The sequence below is a fragment of the Lipomyces oligophaga genome, assembly GCF_038497815.1.
Source record: "Lipomyces oligophaga strain CBS 7107 unplaced genomic scaffold V1516scaffold_2, whole genome shotgun sequence".
NCBI lineage: Eukaryota > Fungi > Ascomycota > Lipomycetes > Lipomycetales > Lipomycetaceae > Lipomyces > [Lipomyces] oligophaga.
The window spans coordinates 636,125-655,056 of record NW_027117786.1 but is presented as its reverse complement, the minus strand read 5'-3'; the positions used below and the strand labels follow the sequence as shown (position 1 = coordinate 655,056).

The 18,932-nt window shown below is 44.6% G+C and overlaps 7 protein-coding genes across 7 annotated transcripts; 4 read left to right on the top strand and 3 right to left on the bottom strand.

Annotated features, from left to right (window-relative positions):
- Window positions 1-306: 306 nt before the first annotated feature.
- V1516DRAFT_168979 (aconitase family-domain-containing protein) lies at window positions 307-3,556 on the bottom strand. The gene is made up of 2 exons (XM_066918687.1): window positions 3,315-3,556; window positions 307-2,950 (listed from the first exon to the last, which is right to left on the bottom strand). The coding sequence occupies exons 1-2, from the start codon at window positions 3,357-3,359 to the stop codon at window positions 635-637; spliced, it is 2,361 nt and encodes a 786-aa protein (XP_066778816.1). The 5' UTR covers window positions 3,360-3,556; the 3' UTR covers window positions 307-634.
- Window positions 3,557-6,123: 2,567 nt separating this feature from the next.
- V1516DRAFT_670626 (uncharacterized protein) lies at window positions 6,124-8,277 on the top strand. Its single transcript, XM_066921406.1, has 3 exons — window positions 6,124-6,210; window positions 6,307-6,640; window positions 6,911-8,277. The coding sequence occupies exons 2-3, from the start codon at window positions 6,410-6,412 to the stop codon at window positions 7,790-7,792; spliced, it is 1,113 nt and encodes a 370-aa protein (XP_066778815.1). The 5' UTR covers window positions 6,124-6,210; window positions 6,307-6,409; the 3' UTR covers window positions 7,793-8,277.
- On the bottom strand, window positions 8,003-9,189 carry V1516DRAFT_670625 (acyl-CoA N-acyltransferase). The gene has a single exon (XM_066921405.1). The coding sequence runs from the start codon at window positions 9,174-9,176 to the stop codon at window positions 8,088-8,090; it is 1,089 nt and encodes a 362-aa protein (XP_066778814.1). The 5' UTR covers window positions 9,177-9,189; the 3' UTR covers window positions 8,003-8,087.
- A 326-nt stretch (window positions 9,190-9,515) lies between these two features.
- On the top strand, window positions 9,516-11,069 carry V1516DRAFT_620532 (uncharacterized protein; the record flags this gene model as incomplete). Its single annotated transcript, XM_066919491.1, has 2 exons — window positions 9,516-9,582; window positions 9,637-11,069. 2 exons carry the CDS (start codon window positions 9,516-9,518, stop codon window positions 11,067-11,069), a joined length of 1,500 nt encoding a protein of 499 aa, XP_066778813.1.
- Window positions 11,070-11,455: 386 nt separating this feature from the next.
- Window positions 11,456-16,575, top strand: V1516DRAFT_670618 (uncharacterized protein). Its single transcript, XM_066921404.1, has 3 exons — window positions 11,456-11,765; window positions 11,824-14,065; window positions 14,114-16,575. The coding sequence occupies exons 1-3, from the start codon at window positions 11,622-11,624 to the stop codon at window positions 16,522-16,524; spliced, it is 4,797 nt and encodes a 1,598-aa protein (XP_066778812.1). The 5' UTR covers window positions 11,456-11,621; the 3' UTR covers window positions 16,525-16,575.
- On the top strand, window positions 16,576-18,327 carry V1516DRAFT_670616 (uncharacterized protein). Its single transcript, XM_066921403.1, has one exon. The coding sequence runs from the start codon at window positions 16,721-16,723 to the stop codon at window positions 18,116-18,118; it is 1,398 nt and encodes a 465-aa protein (XP_066778811.1). The 5' UTR covers window positions 16,576-16,720; the 3' UTR covers window positions 18,119-18,327.
- Window positions 18,104-18,923, bottom strand: V1516DRAFT_670615 (ubiquinone biosynthesis protein COQ7-domain-containing protein). Its single transcript, XM_066921402.1, has one exon. The coding sequence runs from the start codon at window positions 18,907-18,909 to the stop codon at window positions 18,181-18,183; it is 729 nt and encodes a 242-aa protein (XP_066778810.1). The 5' UTR covers window positions 18,910-18,923; the 3' UTR covers window positions 18,104-18,180.
- Between the last annotated feature and the right edge of the window lie 9 nt (window positions 18,924-18,932).

The following is an 18,932-nucleotide window of genomic DNA, read 5'->3' as shown; positions in this document are numbered from 1 at the left end:
ATCTTTCTGGTAAGTCTCATCAATACAAAATATCATTTTCTCCTGTTCTGCTAGTCTGTTTTTTCTTGTTATTACCAATTTTCGTTTGCTTCAACATCTGCATTCATTGGCGTCTTCCTTTTCTGTTTGTTTTTTTGTCCTAAATTATAAAAAAAAGTGGTTGATACAGTTATTTTTTTCCTTCTATTCAATTTATTTTTCTTTTTTCGTGGTGGTGAATCCCCTTTTGTAGATCATTTATGGATAGCTGTCGATGAGTCTCACTCACTTCACTTGCTCAAACTAAAATCGTATCACTATCTATTCCCACTCTAATAAACAACAGCTCAAAATTCAATACTCGTTCATCCACTGAAATTCAGTAAATATGTCGAACATCTCATTTTACAATGACTTAATATTTTTCATTTAATTCGAAAATTCATCTTTATCATTACCTATGGATATCCTCCCACAAGTTTCTTCTTTTTTGTCTCTCCTTCATCACCTTCTGATGAAGTGTAAAATAAAACGAAAACATCAGAGAAAACTTTATACTCAACCAAACAAAATAAAAATATGGATCAAAATAATGGAAAATATAGTAGTATAAAAGAAAAGTTTAAAAAACAGAACTTAATACAAATGCTTTAGTTTAATGGTGTAGGGTGGATGCCATCTTGTTCAAAGCAGAACCGTACTTGAACCATTCGATCTGCTCCTTGTTGTAAGTCTGAGCAAGCTCAGTCTCCCAAGCCTCGCCATTCTTAGGATGAAGGACAAGTTTAAGATTCTTGCCAGGTGCAAGAGTAGTAACTCCAATGATGTCAACCTTGTCGTCAGGGTTGATACGGTCATAAGCAGAAGGATCAACAAATGTGAGAGGAAGCATACCCTGCTTCTTCAAGTTGGTCTCGTGGATACGAGCGAACGAACGGGCAATAATGGCAAAACCACCGAGGAATCGGGGTTCAAGAGCAGCGTGCTCACGGGATGAACCTTCACCGAAATTGTCACCTCCAACGACAACCCACTTCTGGTTGTGGTCACGGTAGTAACCAGCAACCTCAGGAACACCACCGTATTCACCAGTCATGAAGTTCTTGATGGTGTTAGCCTTGTCATTCTCAGCATTGATGGCACCAATCATATAGTTATTGGAAATGTTCTGAAGATGGCCACGGTACTTAAGCCATGGACCAGCCTGGGAAATGTGATCGGTGGTGGTCTTGCCCTTGGACTTGATCAAAATGGGGAGATCGAAAGCATCCTTACCATCCCACTTCTTGAAAGGTGTAAGGATCTGGAGACGGTCAGAAGTAGGAGCAACATCAACCTGAACAGCAGATCTGTCAGCAGGAGGAGCCTGGTAAGTATCATTACCTGGATCGTATCCATTGACAGGGAGACCAGCACCGCTAGGAGCCGCAAGCTTGAAATCATTACCATCCTTGTCCTTCAAAGTGTCAGTGAGGGGGTTGAAGCCGAGGTCACCAGAAACAGCGAACGCTGTAACGAGATCAGGGGAGGTGACGAAGGCATGGGTAGCAGGGTTGGAATCGTTACGTCCAGTGAAGTTACGGTTGAACGAAGAGACAATGGTATTCTTGTCACCCTTCTTGATATCACGACGATCCCACTGACCGATGCAGGGACCGCAAGCGTTAGCGAGAACAAGTCCACCAAACTCCTCAAAGACCTTAATCTGACCATCACGGGTGACAGTAGCACGAATCTGCTCAGAACCAGGAGTGACAGTGAAGAGAGACTTAGCCTTGATACCATGATCAAGAGCATCCTGTGCAATGGAAGCAGCACGGGACATATCCTCATAAGAAGAGTTAGTGCAGGAGCCAATAAGAGCAACCTTTACCTCCAAAGGCCAACCATTCTTGATGGCAGTCTCTTTGAGCTTGGAAATAGGAGTGGCAAGATCAGGAGTGAAAGGACCATTGACATAAGGCTCAAGAGTGTTGAGGTCAATCTCGATAACCTGGTCATATTCAGCACCAGGATCAGCCTTGAAGAAATCCTTAAACTTATCAGCGTAGTCAGCAACGAAACCACGCTTAGTAGCGTAGAGGTACTGAGCCATACGGGGGTTGTAAGGGAAGGTAGAAGTAGTGGCACCAATTTCGGCACCCATATTGCAAATGGTAGCCATACCAGTGCAAGAAAGAGCCTCAACACCCTCACCGTAGTATTCAACAATAGCACCAGTACCTCCCTTGACGGTAAGAATACCAGCGACCTTAAGAATAATATCCTTGGGAGAAGTCCAGCCAGAGAGCTCACCAGTCAGCTTAACACCAATAATCTTAGGAGCCTTAAGTTCCCAAGGAAGACCAGCCATGACGTCGACAGCATCAGCACCACCAACACCGATGGCAAGCATACCAAGACCACCAGCGTTAGGAGTGTGAGAATCGGTACCGATCATAAGAGCACCAGGGAATGCGTAGTTCTCAAGAACGATCTGATGAATGATACCAGATCCTGGTCTCCAGAAACCAATATTGTACTTAGCGCAAGCAGTAGCCAAGAAGTTGTAAACCTCCTTGTTAATTTCAATAGCACGAGCCAAATCCTTAGGGCCTCCAATCTGAGCCTGAATAAGATGGTCACAGTGAACGGTAGTAGGAGTGTGGACGGAAGGCATACCAGCAGACATAAACTGAAGAATAGCCATCTGGGCAGTAGCATCCTGGCAAGCAATACGATCGGGTCGGAGCTTAAGATAAGAAACACCACGCTCGATGTCCTGTCCATGAGGATCATCAAGATGACCATAGAGAATCTTTTCAGCGAAAGTGAAAGGACGTTTCAGACGACCACGAACGATCTCAAGAGTCTCGACATTCTTTTTGTAGTTAAGGAATGAGTGGTCCTCAAGATTGTTTTGAGGAACCTTCTCTTCGACAGCAGTAGCGAGAGAGCGGATAGAAGTCTTGTTCAGACGAGTGAAAGCGCCCTATAACATTTAGTTAGCAAAATGTGAAAAAATCATGCGTAGATGTAAACATGAATAGAGAGGGGACCAATGAGCGAATAAGAAAACAGTATGTGACAAATACATAGGCGGCGGTTAGTGTAATGCGTGACAGGAAGCAGGCGACCACAACAGCTCAGAACGATAGTATCGATACCAAGAAGTGTTGAAAAAACCAATTGCCATTTGACACAGTTGGAATTACAAATTTCCTAAAGACGACGAACACTGAAAGAAAACCTAAGATAGTCCGAGCAACCCGAAAACACACACGCGCGCGCGCACTAGTCAAAGGAAATCCCCCTCCCCCAGAAAACACCCAAAAGAAAGAAAACAAAACACATACCGACTTGAAAGCCGAGGCAGCAGAGGAGCGGACAGTATACAGCATTTTGAGCTGGATAACGAACCGCAACTATTATGAATAAATACGAAAAAGAACAAGAATAAAGATACAAAAAGCACGAAGAAAGAAAAAAGGAAAAAACGAGAACAGATAGAGCGAGCAGCTGGATCGGCAGCCAGGCATTTATTTGTGTGTCGTCTCTTTAGCAGAGGGCGCGGGACGGCGGGTGGGAGCCAGCCAATGGATGATGAGCGCTAAGCCTAAGACAGTTTAGCGCGGCGCTCCAGAGGTCTGCAGGTCATTTAGAGCCACGTTGCTTGAGCAGTTATGCGTGACGTTTGGGGTCTGGCCAATCAGCGGCAGCTTGTTCGGGGCGCTGGAGAATGTCTGACCCGGTGCTAGACCGGGATGCCGGCAGAGCGCCGGGCCAATCAGAGCATTGTTATTAGGAAGTATTATTTTATCCAGGGCGAACTGGAGGAGCATGGCAGGCCTGGCAGGACAGAATTAGACAAGTGCGGTTAAAGGGCGAGGGGAGGATACCGCTGTCGTGCCAGGTAGCAGTAGTTTTGCTGCTGCTGTATGTGGTGGATCTTCTTGGAGCAATTGGGAAATAGCTATACTACATATTGTGGACGATTACGTAAATGTATGGGGATTGGCTTACTCATGGTGCAGTCATCCGCTCCGCCGGACAATCTTCCGACGGTAACTTGCGGCTGTTGAGTTAGAGAGATCTCTGGAAGGAGAGGAATAATGGGAGAGCTGAAGTGCGCGGCAGACGAACGGATCTGTAGTGAAAGCGTAGCATAGCGTGAGAGTGCGATAGGAACACACGGAGTGAGGAGAATGGCACGCTAAGTTGTAATGGCATTATTTCATGATCGCGATCGCGGTACGCTGGTGGTGATGATCCTATCGCCATGTACGTGACCGGAATGGCCGGTTAGCATGCTGAGCAGAGACAAATAACGAGTGTGTGGTTGGTTTACCACAGCAGCCATCACGTGCACACATAGTGAGTCTGGGGTAGCAAGTTCTCCGGTGGAGGGCTGACCCAGAGTGCGGGCTGAAGGGGGTCAGACTTTTTGAGAGATCGTGCTCCGTGCAAATATCCGTTCAATTTCCAGAAGGCTGAGTAAGAGCTTAGTAAGAATGCTAGTTGGGAGTGGGGGATTGTATTTTCTGGGTAGCTGCTGGATTGGGAAGATTGGGGGAGAGCCGACAGACGGTAGAGGGGGAGGGCAGGTCCAGCACAGGCAGACAGGAGGGAGTCAATTAGACGATATTTAATGGAGGAACTAGGGATTATAGTACGAGAACACAATAATCCTGACCAACCTCGGATGCGAGAGATCTGCGGCGACAAGAAGGACCAGATCGATACTGGCCGAGATCGCCAGCTGAGAGCTGAAGTGTTACGAACACAATAACACTAATAAAGTACGTAATAGTAGTCTGTAGCGACGGCCTCATACTGTAGGGCGTCAGAACTAGGAAAGAACTGACGACGACTCCATTCTCTTCCTGCGTCTGGGTTTGTTACAGATCAACAGGTTGTCCACGCGTACGCATAATACATAATATCTAAATATAAGATCAATACCGACGAACACGAACACCAAATGCGCATATTTACATTGCAAATTCCGTAGCACATTACGACGACGACGCATGCGTCGCAAAAATCTTTCCTCAACAGCCAGCTATACCAAATCTATAGCACAGCACCGCACAGCACCGCAGTCTACCAGTTCCCTATTATGACGCCGTCGTACACAGACATACCTGAAGTACAATACTAACACCACTAAAATACCTGCAGAGAGCACTCTCCTAGCCAATGAATTCAAAACCCGCACTTTGTGCTCCCGCCGCATGCATCACGTGCAACAGGGCAGGCATTTTGGGCAAACGCTGGGCACGGCAGTTAGGGTGGGAGGGAGGACAGTAGCGAGACATAGTGTCTCTATATGGGAGGATATAGTGCGGTTTAAACGCAGTCGATGAAGGCACGGCTCAAAACTGAGGATCCAGATGCGGTTCCTGTCGAACACAGGTAGTCAATTTTCTCTAATCTCTGGTTGTTGGATTTGCTGAACTAGTACGTACAGTAGTCTCTATGGCGAGGCTTTAGCTAGTCTGCAATCAGCAGTCGGGTAACTCTGCACCACCCACCCAGCAGTCAAGTCAAATAAAGTAGGATTTCCCGGTACCTGGCCAATATCTCTAAACACAGCACCGGCTCTTCTTGTCTCCCACTCATCATCGTCGATATTATCTGTAGCTGCATAACTGCCGTGTTCTTGTTTTAAGTGCTTGTAAACTTAATTTTGTATGTCTGCTCGGCCTAATCTCAGCTGGGCATTAGAGCATTCGAGCATTCTAGCCGAAACCGTCGACAGATTTCACCCCTATGCATCTCACAGGTCCTCTTATTCGCGCAGCTCGCCTCACACTTTTTGCTGTCCATGCATCTGCATGTTATATTTCTGCTGGTGCTGCTTCTCGCTGTCGTCGTCTACTCCTGCTTCTGCTGCTAATCCCGGGCTCTGCAGGCCAACAACAGGCTTGTGCCGTTGTCAGATTTGCCTCCGCTAGCTGTATAGGGAAGCTAGCATGCCTACTTGGGATATCTGATAGCCTTCTCAGGAAACCCTTTTCTCGGTTCCGTGTCCCTATTTTGCTGCTCCCAAACATTGGCTGCGAACTGGTGCCGCTGGGAAAGCCTGTTTTGGCGGTGGAGCTTGCGCTGGATGGGCTGGTGGCCGCCTCTTACAGTTGTAGCTATTTCTTTCTCGTCTCTCCCGCTCTCTCTTTCTCTTTCTCTTCAGTCTTGCCAGTCGTCCGTTTTGACAATACATTTTTGTCTTCTAAATTTCTGTCCTCGATCAATGTGAGTTTTGCAATTGCTTTGTCTCTGTTCTTGTTTTTCTGTCTTCTGTTCTGTTTTGCTGTATTTTCGAGTCGGATTATTGACTATCGATCGCAGTCCGAAGACGCGTGTCAAAACCACCTCGCTCAAACCTACCTGACCACCCACCTAGAGCCTTTCAGCACCTTCATACACAGTATCCCTTCAATATTCATTAATAATGGCTTTGGAAAAGGAAAAAGACTACAAACTTGAAATGCCTGACCTTGCCAACGAACTTGGCTCAATGGCTGGCGGCGTTAAGAAGCGCGACCCTCTAGCTGCGGTCACTAATTCGCCTCTGATCTCCATCTTTTCTTACTGTGCCGCGTCCATCCTCATGACCACTACAAACAAGTTCGTCCTTTCAGGCTACTCTTTCAATCTTAATTTCTTCCTTTTGATGGTCCAGGTTAGTAGCAGTCCTACTTTGTTGTGCTTTTTTGCTTTTCTGCTCTGTCGCATACCCATTTTATGTTCGCATCTATCTTTTTTTGTGTCTCTTGTCTTTCTTGCGGTCCGTGTACAGCTCTTTGGCGCCGCAGCATCTTGCTGCAGCAAAGCCCCTTAACCTGTCCGCACCTTCCCCCTTTAAGTATTTTTTATAATTTTGTTTTCCTGTTTCTTTATCCGTCTTAGATTTGGCTTTATTCCAAGTTACTAACCATTCTGGAAAATTTAGTCTCTCGTTTGTGTTTCCGCCATCCAAATCTGCAAGTCTCTCGGCTTGATTACTTACCGCGACTTTAATTTGCAAGAGGCTAAAAAATGGTTCCCAATCTCGACTTTACTTGTTGTGATGATCTACACCTCTTCCAAGGCTCTCCAATATCTTTCCATTCCTGTCTATACTATCTTCAAGAACCTTACCATTATTCTCATTGCTTATGGTGAGGTTCTTTGGTTTGGTGGATCTGTTACTGGATTGGCCCTTTTCTCTTTCGGTCTTATGGTTCTTTCTTCCGTTGTCGCTGCTTGGGCAGATATCTCGAGTGTTATATCATCCTACGGATCTGACGAGAGCGCAGCTACTACTATCGCTACTCTTAATGCTGGCTATCTCTGGATGTTCCTTAACTGCTTGTCTTCTGCTACCTATGTTCTGGGCATGCGTAAGCGTATCAAACTCACAAATTTCAAGGACTTCGACACAATGTTCTATAATAATCTTCTTTCCATCCCAGTTCTCTTTTTATGCTCGCTTGTTGTTGAGAATTGGTCATCTGAGAACGTCTCTGCTAACTTCCCTCCTGCGCAGCGTACTGCTCTTATTATTGCGATGATTTTCTCCGGTCTTTCGACGGTTTTCATTTCGTATACCTCTGCCTGGTGTGTTCGTGTGACCTCGTCGACCACCTACTCCATGGTGGGAGCCCTAAATAAACTTCCCATTGCGCTTTCAGGACTCATTTTTTTCGATGCTCCTGTTACGTTTTTCTCAGTGACTGCAATTTTCATTGGATTCCTTGCTGGACTTGTTTATGCTGTTGCCAAGATCCAGCAAGGCAAGAAGAAGTCGGCTCTTCCTACTCCCTCCACTGCCTCGACCGACCGAAAGGATTAAGATATTTATTAATCAACTAGACATCTTCTTCTTTTTTTGATCTAATTTAATATATAGAATTTTCATTACACGTACGATCCAAAGCTTGCAAGACAATTGCGTGATTCTATGCATAAAGTTGTTATGATTTTCTAGAGAACTCAGTTCTATCATTGGGCAAAATACTTTTGAGGTTCTTGAATGATTGATTTAAGTTGTAGTAGGATTTGTATTTGGAATGTACAATTTAAGCCTGAAGGTCTCAAACTTGAAGTTTTATTATAATAATTTGTAAGTGCAGATCAAAATTAACATATTAGAAAATTAATGAAGCAAAAAATATATGGCGCTCTATACGCATTAAAGCTGCCTTTTTATGAGGGAACTGGAACTCGAAATGTTTAGTGAAACCTAGTTGAAGTAAATACGAAATCAGCTTTTCGTTATCAGATCTAGGCTCGAGAAAGATAGCATTAACCCGAGTATCTTCAAGGAATAGTAAATGAACGATAGAAGGGAGCCATTGGTGTACTCTGTGAGGGCCTCTGAGAGATTCGTTGCCTACAAGAAGGTGGAAGCCCATGTCGAATTCGCCGGCTAGACCAGAAGTATATGGAGCGAGATGATCTTCGGCGACGTAGTAAAGTTCAGAGTATAGAAAATCTTGGCCATCAAAGGAACCTATGATGGGGATGGTATGTTTATCAGCACGCTGTTTCTTCAGATATCCAGCGTGGTCGGCATTCGCCATATTCCAAAACCGGTTGACTCTGTCGAGGCGCATCCAGGTTTTGAAAACTTCTAAATCAGTTTGGGAATTGAGTACGCGGAACGTGAGATGTTGCTTCAATTTCGGTATGTATCGCCCATAAAGAAAAGTACCGGGCGGTGGTTTGATGGGCCGAACAGGATGTTGAACAGCTATTCCAGTCGAGTTGAGATCGGTGGTATAATCAGTTGGGATCGCGGATGCCGATGTAGTCTGAAGTCTCCATGTCTGCAAATAAGATAAACCAATTGCTGGTGGAAGATTATACTGGAAAAAGATATGCCTTGAAGCGTGAATACAAAGTCGATGTTCATCTCCTTCCTCAGCTAAAAATGGAGAAAGTATTCTTCGATCACCGAACGATATCGCGAATCGGAGTTCTCCAACAAATAAATCAGTCGTAGGAAACTTTTCAAACAAAATATATAATGCGATCCACAATTTATACGATATAGGAATTTCGGGGACATCATCCTTTTCCAGATCAATCGAGTTGGACTTGCGCTGAAATTTGACCAACTGCTGCTCGTTATGCTTTACCACGTAACTCTCTGTATTTCCCAATATCCATGTCAATTCGGTTGCTGCACTTGTAACGGTACACGAAGCGCCCGTAGGTAGTATAAAAGCCGTCATTTGTGCTCGTTTGAGACCTGTACATGATAGTTCACCTATCCCAGTTGATCTGATTATACCGAGATGGGATCTCGGTATACACGTGACTCATAAATTGCAGAAAAAATAATCATCACGGAGAAAATAAATTCTTTGGCAGTGCAGTTAGACAATCAAGACTGAACAAAAAAACATAAAGAGTGAGAACAATCAAAGTTGATGACAATTGAGATTATTCGGAGTGCGATAATACAAGTTGGAAATATTACTCGTGTAAGATCACTGCAGTACAGAGCCAGTTCAGGAATTGGTGTTTTGACTACTCAACGGCAAAGCCTGGAATATTACGAATACAGCACTATGGCCAAGGACGACAAAAAGGAAAAGGCTCCAGGTTTTACACTTAAGACTCCAAAGGGGACTAAAGGTATTTTACACTTTGCGCTGTGTTGGTGTATTGGTAACTAACTGGTGGGCTCAGATTGGGAGGGAAAAGATATGGTTTTAAGAAGCAAGATTTTTGATACAATTACAGAGGTATTTAAGCGTCATGGAGGAGTAACTATAGACACGCCCGTTTTTGAACTTCGAGAGATTTTGGCAGGAAAATATGGTGAAGATTCAAAGCTGATTTACGATCTCAAGGACCAGGGCGGTGAGATATGTTCATTACGATATGATCTTACAGTTCCGTTTGCACGTTTTCTGGCTATGAACCCTACGATCCAGAATATCAAACGATATCATATTGCTAAAGTTTATCGACGAGACCAGCCTGCCATGACGAAAGGTCGCATGCGCGAGTTTTACCAATGCGACTTTGACATTGCCGGTGTTTACGAGAACATGATCCCTGACGCTGAGGCGCTTGCCATTGCGGTCGAAGGGTTGACTGCGGTTGGAATTGACGACTTCACGATCAAAGTCAATCATCGCAAGATCTTAGACGGAATTTTCACGGTTTGCGGAGTTCCTGAAGCAGATGTTCGCAAGATTAGTTCTGCGGTTGATAAGCTTGACAAACTACCGTGGGAGGAAGTTAAAAGAGAAATGACCGACGATAAAGGACTTGATGCAGATGTAGCTGACAAAATTGGGGAATATGTTAAACTCCGTGGAAGCACCGAGCTGCTTGTAAAACTTAGAGCTGACGAGGCCTTAATGGCAAATGAGTCCGCCAAGTCAGGCGTTTCTGACATGGAGCTGCTGGCAACTTACCTCGAAGCATTTGGAGTTTTGTCTAAGATTTCGTTTGATATGTCTCTTGCACGAGGCTTGGACTATTATACAGGTATCATCTACGAATGTGTAACCAGTGCTTCCGCTCCACCGCTTGTTTCCGCCGCGAGCACTGAAAATGGCGAAAAGAGAAAATCGACAAAGAAGTCTGCGAATGAGGACGACGACGTATCTGAGTTTGTTGGGGTCGGATCGATCGCTGCAGGTGGCCGATATGACGAGCTGGTAGGCATGTTCTCTCAGTCCAAAAAGAAGGCTATCATGCCTTGCGTTGGTATTTCGTTCGGCGTCGAACGCATTTTTTCCCTGATTAAAGCAAAAGAAGATATGGCCAAAATCCGCGGTAGTCATACCCAAGTCTATGTTATGGCGTTTGGAGGCGGCAAAGAATGGACAGGCTTTCTTCCTGAAAGGCTCTCTGTTGCAAGCAGCCTGTGGAGGGCTGGCATCAGCGCAGAATATCTCTACAAAAGCAAGCCTAAAGTGCGCCAGCAGTTTGACGCCGCCGAGAAAGTTGGAGCACCGGTTGCTGTCATACTAGGACAAGATGAATACGGTCTCGGAAAGGTGAAAGTCAAGTTACTAGGACAGGGCGATGCCTCTGATGACGGAACAGACGTTAGTCTTGATGAGCTTGCTGAACATGTCAAGTCTGTTCTTGCAAAGCTAAATTGAGCGATTTGAGATTAGTACGAGACTGAATTGGGGTGCACTGAATCAAGATAATGTATACGTTGTAGCTTAGTAATTGAACTTGCTGTCGCATGCTTCATTGCCTAAAGAAGTCTTCGTTCGTGAAGCCTGCTCCACGCGACCCACCTCGGGAAGACCAGTTCCAGGAAAGAAGGTCTCGCGACCTGCAATATTCAGAATTGAAGCAGCTCTGGCCGTAACACCGATCATCAGATCTCGTAAAAAAAAAAATTTCCACAGTGGTGAACTAGTATACGAAAACTATTTACCAGAAAGTTTACCAGGAGACTCTTATCGCCCAAGAGTACAACAAACGGAGTACCTAAGCGGCCTCCCAAGCCACAGGTCCATTAATTCGCTTCTCCACTAGTCCATTAATCATTTTTTACTAGGAATTTTGGAGTATCTTTTACAGGGAGAAAAGTTTTTGTGCCCAACAGTAAGTTTGTTGACAAAAGCCTTTGTTAGTCTATTCAGTACATGATATAGGCACTCGTTGTGCGTGGTCGGTTAATTACCGTCCGATCGAGAACAATGGCACTACTAAAGATATCAAGTTTCTGGGGGCGAGGAGAGGTCTTCGCACTGGTCTGTAAGTGCATGATAGTATTTCGCAAGACGTTTTACCAGTCATGCTTTCGTGCTCTTATTCTTCCTGTTATTTTCATGTATGCGATCGTAAGTGCGCATATCTGTTGTACTTGCTCTAGTTCTAGTTCTAATGCAAAGTAACCAGTCCGGCTCACAATATCTCTATGTGCCATCTGCTTCCTATGGCATAGGAAATTCTATACCTATGCATCAGCTTTCTGACGTTTTGGGCTCACGCATATTTGTCTATCTACCCTCCGACGACTTTGCCCTGACGGATGAAATTCGGCAAGTAATGAAAACCGTTACCCAAGGTCTTCCTGATTCCCAAGTCATGGAACTCAACGGTACAAAAGAGCTTCTGGAAACGTGCCGAATAACTTTGCGAGGCTCTAGCAACTGTTTTATTGCTATCGAATGGCATTCCTTTGATTCTGAAAACAAAGTATATAACTATTCACTTCGAGCCGATCCGGATCTTACTGGCATCTATGCAAAGACCGACAATTCCGATGTCCAGCGTTATCAGCTTCCAGCTCAATGGGCAGTCGATTCTGCGTTGCTCGGTATAGACGCTGTCACCGATTCTCCTCATACAATTGGATTCACGTCTCTGAACGACAGGCAGCATCGTGATGCAGTTCGCAAGAACTTCATGACTTCTGTTCGAAATTATCTTTCGGCTGCTTTTTATCTTGCAATCATAGGTGTGGTCTATCATTTGGCAGGAATAGTGGCTGTGGAGCGAGAAGTTGGTCTTTCAAAATTGATGGATACAATGGGGTGTAGACCTTCATCTCGATACTTCGCCTTTCTCATCTCTTTCTCATTGTTCTACCTCCTTGGTTGGATTCTTGAAGGAATTTGTGCAGCAGTATTACTTTTCAAACTATCCAACGGTGCGATCCACGTGTTCTTCCATATTCTTTCAGGAATCTCTAACCTATGTTTTGCTCTTGTCCTCGCCCAGCCATTTAGACATGCGCAGTTTGCCGGCATTGTATCGACAGGCATTTGTATTCTGCTTGGAGTTATGTGCATTGTTCAGCGAAGCATAGGGCCTCACAATGGTGCCACGTCTGGAGTTTTAGGATTCATATTCCCCCCTATGAACTACATATTTTTTATGCAAGAATGTTCTCGTTTCGAAGCTGCCTCGATGCCAGTTTCGTTGATTCATGTCCCACCGGAAGGATATGTTGCGCCTGGAATATTCTACATAGGAGTTGTACTCTCAATCCCTGGTTATTTTTTCCTTGCTATTGGACTCGATAAATGGATTTACGGAGTGTCTGATAGGGTTATCAATCCTGAGCTTGTTCCAGAAAACTATGCACTTTCTTTAATCAACGTATATAAGACGTATACGCCCGTGTCATTTCAAGGGCTATTTTGGAAGTCCAAGAAAATCACTCCTGTTCAGGCAGTCAAGGATCTAAGTACATCTTTCCGATCTGGTGAGTTATCATGTTTGCTTGGTGCGAATGGATCAGGAAAGACTACCACTCTTGATATGATTAGTGGTCTACAGTCTATTACGTCTGGGCAGATTGTTTTTAACAACAGCACCTCTCTTGGTTTATGTCCTCAGAAAAACGTTATGTGGGATTTATTGACGGTTGAGCAACATATCCGAGTGTTTGGAAGCATAAAGGGTTCTACATCTACTGGGAGTTCTTTAGAGAAGGAGGTTGATGCGTTAATTAAGCAGTGCGATCTAGATCAGAAGCGTACAACTCTTTCGAAAAATTTATCCGGTGGTCAAAAACGGAAATTACAATTGGCCTGCATGTTCGTTGGCGGGTCGGATGTTTGTTGTATTGATGAAGTATCGTCCGGCCTTGATCCACTCTCACGTCGAAAGATTTGGGAAATTTTGTTGGCCTCTCGTGGTTCGCGAACGCTTATTTTGACAACCCATTTCTTAGACGAAGCGGACTTTCTTGCAGATGACGTTAATATTCTTGTACAGGGAGAGTTGAGGGCCAGCGGTTCTCCCGTCACGCTTAAGCAGAGTATGGGCTCTGGATATCGTGTATTTAGTATCATGCCAGCATCAGGCAAAGAGCTGGTCTACGAAGCACCAGATGCTGAAAGTGCAATTAGCCTTGTGGAACGATTGGAGGCGCAAGGTTATTCTGGAGCTAGGCTTTCTGGACCAGATCTGGAAGGCGTATTTCTAAAGCTAGTAGCTGACTCAGATCCCGAGATCCGTGAGCTGCTTGACGAAAATTTGCGCTCCGACTCATCTTCATTTAATGACAGCGAGGTAATGAACAAACTCGACGCTAGGGCCGAGGTAACAGAGAATACATCGGAGGAATTTGAAGAAGAATTGAATTCGGACAAACTCAATTTACATCTTGGATCACTTACTGGATTTCGAGGTTTGTCCACTTTTCTCTATTAATCAGTTTCAAGTATTAACTTGTTAGGTCAACTAAGAACAATGCTTTGGAAACGTGTGATTGTCACGTATCGGAATCCAATCTCCATTCTAGGAATCGTTTTAGTTCCATTGATTGTTGGTGGCATCAGTTCACGATTTGTTGGAAACTACGCTGCAAACACCTGTAATATTGAAGATCAAGCTTCTAACCAACATGTATATTCATTCGGCTCGTTCTTATCGGATTATACTGTGAATCTGATTATGGGTACTGAACCAACGATACGAAGTTTGGCCCCTGGACTTCAATCATATTTCAATGGTTTAGATGGATCAAATACATCCTCTACTTCATCCTCCACTCTTTTGAATGAAACTACTTTTTATAATGGTTATAACTCATTTATTGCAGCCATCGATGCGAACTATTCAGAAATTTTACCGGGAGGATTGTATTTCGATAAGCCTGCGACATTAGCATTGAGGCTTGACGCAGGAAGTGACTTGAACACAGCGAGCCGAGGAGCTATTTTTTCACCATTGCTGATGAATGCATTTAACAATATTCGCGCGAATGGAACTGCGAGGATTTTGATGGACTATTCACCCTTCCAGTATAATTGGTCGGACTCGACTGGAGATTCTCTATTGTTTATCGTGTTTTTCTCTCTTGCATTCAGCGTTTTTCCTGCTTTTGCATCGCTATATCCAACAGTTGAACGAATAAGGCACGTTCGCGCGTTACACTACTCAAATGGACTACGGGTTCTTCCGCTTTGGACATCCCATTTTCTTTTTGACTTTTCTGCTGTTCTCGTTGTGTGTGCGATTTTGATAGGAATTTTTGTCTCCAGGAGTGATCAATGGGTTGGACCAGGTTACCTCTTTGTGGTGATGGTTTTAGAATCAGTTGCCTCAATTTTGATGTCGTATGTAATCTCGCTATTTTCGGAATCTCAACTTGCCGCGTTTGCCATCACAGCAGGATACGAATGTGCGTATTTCCTATGCTATATTCTAGCATATCTGGCTATCAATGTCTACGTCTCCGCGCGGGTGGTAGACAATACGTTGCGGATTCTGACATATGTAATGTGTGTTTTTTCGCCAGTGTCTAATTTAGTGCGGGCTACATTTGTATCGCTGAATCTATTTAGTTCGCTTTGTAACGGAGAAGTGCAAGTTTCATATTTGGGTAGCTTTCATGCGTTTGGACAGCCTATTCTTTATCTTTGTATCCAGTCTATTGCTTTGTTTGCTATTTTGATATGGTGGGACTCCGGTCGGTACAGGATTCGAGTTCAACGGAAATTGCAGAAAGTTGGAAGCAGCGAGGATAAAGTCCCATTGAATCAAGATGTTGCGACGGAAATTGCAAAAGTTGAGGGTTCAAATAATCCCGAAGGACTACGGATAATTCATGTTTCCAAACAGTTTGGAAAGAATCTTGTTGTTGACGACGTAACATTTGGGGTCGCACGAGGCGAATGTCTTGCTTTATTAGGACCTAATGGAGCCGGCAAATCGACCATGTTCAATATGATTCGTGGAGAAATTGTTCCATCAGTTGGTGTGATATGTGTTGAAGATGTGACTGTTTCCGGGGATCGGGCGCGAGCTCGGTCGTACCTTGGAGTCTGTCCTCAGTTTGATTCGATCGATCATATGACGGCTGCAGAAACGCTTGAGTTTTATGCCCGCCTGCGGGGTCTAAAAGGCGATGAAATGCGACACAATGTGGACTCTTTGATTTACGCGGTAGGATTGACCAGGTTTAGATCGCGGATGGCTGGGAAGTTATCAGGAGGAAATCGGAGGAAACTGTCTCTCGGAATTGCGCTAATGGCGAATCCGACTGTGCTGCTTCTCGATGAACCTTCGTCCGGCATGGATGCCGCTAGCAAACGCGTTATGTGGCGAACATTATCAAAGGTCGCGGGCGGTCGTAGCATCGTATTGACCACCCACAGCATGGAGGAGGCATCAGCACTAGCAGTGCGGGCAGGTATTTTGGCGAAAAGTTTGTTAGCGGTAGGTACCTGCGACTACCTGCGGGAGCAGTATGGGCATGCTGTTTCTGTCCACTTTATTTGTGCTTCTGGCGTTGGAGCCACGACGGAGGAGATGAATCAAATATACGATTGGGCTTGCGGACGGTTTCCAGAAAACGATGTCACTGTCGAAGATATTATGTATCACGGACAAGTGAAACTTGCTATTGACAGTCGAGGAACGAAATCCCGTCTAGATATTTTGACTATAATTAAAGCGATCGAGACTGCAAAGAAGAATATCGGTGTCAAGTTTTACTCTGTAAATCAGACTAGTCTGGAAGAAGTATTTCTCAGTATTGTCTCTGCACATGACATTGCTGAAGAGGGATATAGAGCGGATGGCCAGGCAAAAAAGAAATCGGGCTTTATATTGGGGCGGAAGTTCCAGCGGTTTATTTCATGATAGAGTTAAGCTTTCGAATTTGTTCTATCACTTTTTGTCATATTTACCATGGATTTGGAGTTTTTTGTATTATCAAGGATACTTTGTAACTAGTTGTGGATTGGGAGGTCTCGAGTGGAATATATTCATTACCTAGTCACTTCAAAGCAAATATTGGAACATATATTTATAACAATCCGATATCGCCAGAAGCATTATGTCTGATCCGTATACATCCTTGGCAACTTTTTTAGAGCAAACCGACAGATTCAACGTACCTTTATCGACTGCATTTGAGCCATATTTGAACTCAATTCGGGCATCTGGCGACGCCCCAGCTGGGGCGCTGACAGCCGTATGGCCTGGAATAATGAGCGTGCTGCAAATCCAGACTTTACCTGCGGAAACAGCACGGGTATTAGTGGATGAGGTGATTGATCCCATTATTGCGTCAAATAATCTTTCGTGGAGTGAGGTTGAGGCAGTTGTTGGCAGTGAGCAGGTTTTGCTAGGAACCGTTCGGGCAGATACTCATGACAAGATTCGACAGGCAGCGCTGAGTTTACTATCTTGTTTTCGGTTTTCTGGCACCCAAGATGACAGAAACAAGTTTGTTGTGGACAGTGTTGTTGATCTGATTTCTGTCGAGAAGTTATCGGAGGGATTGATTGCTCGTGTCGAGCGGACCATCAGAAAGTTTTTGAAAGCATATGACCAATCTCGTACGTTCATAATAAATCGATTGTGTACGATCCGGAAACAGCCAGTGAATATCTCAGCTATTGTGGAATCTAGAATACAGGAACTGACACTGGTCATTCTTCGAGACACGGCTGATCAAGGCATTGATGATATCTCTGAGCAGTTGATCTTGTATTCTGTCCAGACGGACGATATGTTGGAGGAACTGGTCATCATACAGTTTTATGAATCTCTACTGGAGCTCAACCTTCCGCCTCAGATTTTCCATCTATGCAAACCCGCATACAAGGAAATTGCAGTTATATATCGATCGAGCGACTCGGTGGCAATCGAACGGAGCAGTGCTGCGAGAGCACTAGGATTATTAGCTTTAAACCGGCCGGGTTTATTTGAAGAGCTTGATTCAGAACTTAAAATTGTGCAAGGACTGATAATCCGTGATGAGATCGATCAGATCATATTGACACTTATTCCGGGTGATCAGGTTGCGCGGAAAAACCCCGAGATTGTGCGAAGTTTTCCGGTTTCTAGCGGTTCGCTAATTAACATTCTATGCAACTTCGTGCGGTACTCGTCGTGTCGCGATTTACTACAGATAAATTCACAAAAACTACTTCGCCTACCGGTTCCTGAATTACTGAAACTCTGCAAAGATCTAGCATCATCTGTCGGTGGCGCTTCATTATTGATTTCGATGCCTGCAATTATGGATATCATTCTCACGAAAACAGGCAAATCTGGGTATGAGTTGACCCGGTTGCGCGGTGACATTATTGACAGTCTTGCAGACGTCGATAGAGAAGTCACTGGTCTGTACTGGGCGGGCCGGATCCGGGAAGCAAAGACCACTGGCATTTGGGGGCGAAGTGATACAAATGAAGCTTTTGCTGATATTATGGATACCAATGGATAAAAAACTTATAGGTGTACATATATTTAAATATAAATATATATGTGTCTTCCAAATCATCATTTCTAAACGCGTTCCGCTACCCAAACAGCAGCCCGACAACCATTTTTGATAGTTTCGGTAAGTAGTATATATGGCCTAGCTTTTTCGGCGTCGTTTTCCAGCGCTGTATCCAAATGCTCCAATTCGTCGTCGCGAAACTGGCTTACGATCTTTGACAGCGCAGATAGTTCCTCGCTTGCTTCGCCATCAGGCGATTCTTTACTCTCTATCTCCAAGATTGTCATCAGCCTGCGTAACTGGTTATTGTAGTGTCCGCCTATCACGGTCTCGACAGCAACTGTACACGCCATTGCCGCTTCTTTGCCCCAAAGAGCAGTACCAACTCCAAGTCCGTATGCAGCAATTTTCCAGATGGGAGTAAAGGCCGACGGCCGGATACGGTGTCGAGTCTGAAGATTGTCAAACGTGCGATGATGGTGAATTTCTTGATCCCACATGTGTTGAATCAGCGGAGCGATCGTAGGTAATGTCTGCTTAAAAACAGCATGCTGGCCAGCGTAGATCAGATCAGCACCTAGCTCGCCGGCCTGGTCTACACGAATGAGTCGCGACAGAAACTCTTTGGCTTCGGGTGATAAAGGTTTCCGAGTTGATTTTGATGTCGATTCCGTGCTAGATCTGGCAGGTCCAGTTGAGGTCGAATACTTATTCTTCGTCTTCAAAATAAGAAAAGTCCGACTTCTCAGCGCATCAAACCGCATCCCTATCTCTTTAATCGGAGCTCGAATCATGCCTTAGATCTTCCTACAAATCC

Bases quoted from the DNA above. Each gene is read 5' to 3' on its own strand.
- V1516DRAFT_168979 (XM_066918687.1), bottom strand. From the start codon at position 3,359: ATGCTGTATACTGTCCGCTCCTCTGCTGCCTCGGCTTTCAAGTCG. The intron at 2,951-3,314 runs GTATGTGTTTTG...TAAATGTTATAG, and splicing joins CTGCCTCGGCTTTCAAGTCG to GGCGCTTTCACTCGTCTGAA.
- V1516DRAFT_670626 (XM_066921406.1), top strand. From the start codon at position 6,410: ATGGCTTTGGAAAAGGAAAAAGACTACAAACTTGAAATGCCTGACCTT. The intron at 6,641-6,910 runs GTTAGTAGCAGT...TGGAAAATTTAG, and splicing joins TCTTCCTTTTGATGGTCCAG to TCTCTCGTTTGTGTTTCCGC.
- V1516DRAFT_670625 (XM_066921405.1), bottom strand. From the start codon at position 9,176: ATGACGGCTTTTATACTACCTACGGGCGCTTCGTGTACCGTTACAAGT.
- V1516DRAFT_670618 (XM_066921404.1), top strand. From the start codon at position 11,622: ATGGCACTACTAAAGATATCAAGTTTCTGGGGGCGAGGAGAGGTCTTC. The intron at 11,766-11,823 runs GTAAGTGCGCAT...CAAAGTAACCAG, and splicing joins TTATTTTCATGTATGCGATC to TCCGGCTCACAATATCTCTA. The intron at 14,066-14,113 runs GTTTGTCCACTT...TTAACTTGTTAG, and splicing joins ATCACTTACTGGATTTCGAG to GTCAACTAAGAACAATGCTT.
- V1516DRAFT_670616 (XM_066921403.1), top strand. From the start codon at position 16,721: ATGTCTGATCCGTATACATCCTTGGCAACTTTTTTAGAGCAAACCGAC.
- V1516DRAFT_670615 (XM_066921402.1), bottom strand. From the start codon at position 18,909: ATGATTCGAGCTCCGATTAAAGAGATAGGGATGCGGTTTGATGCGCTG.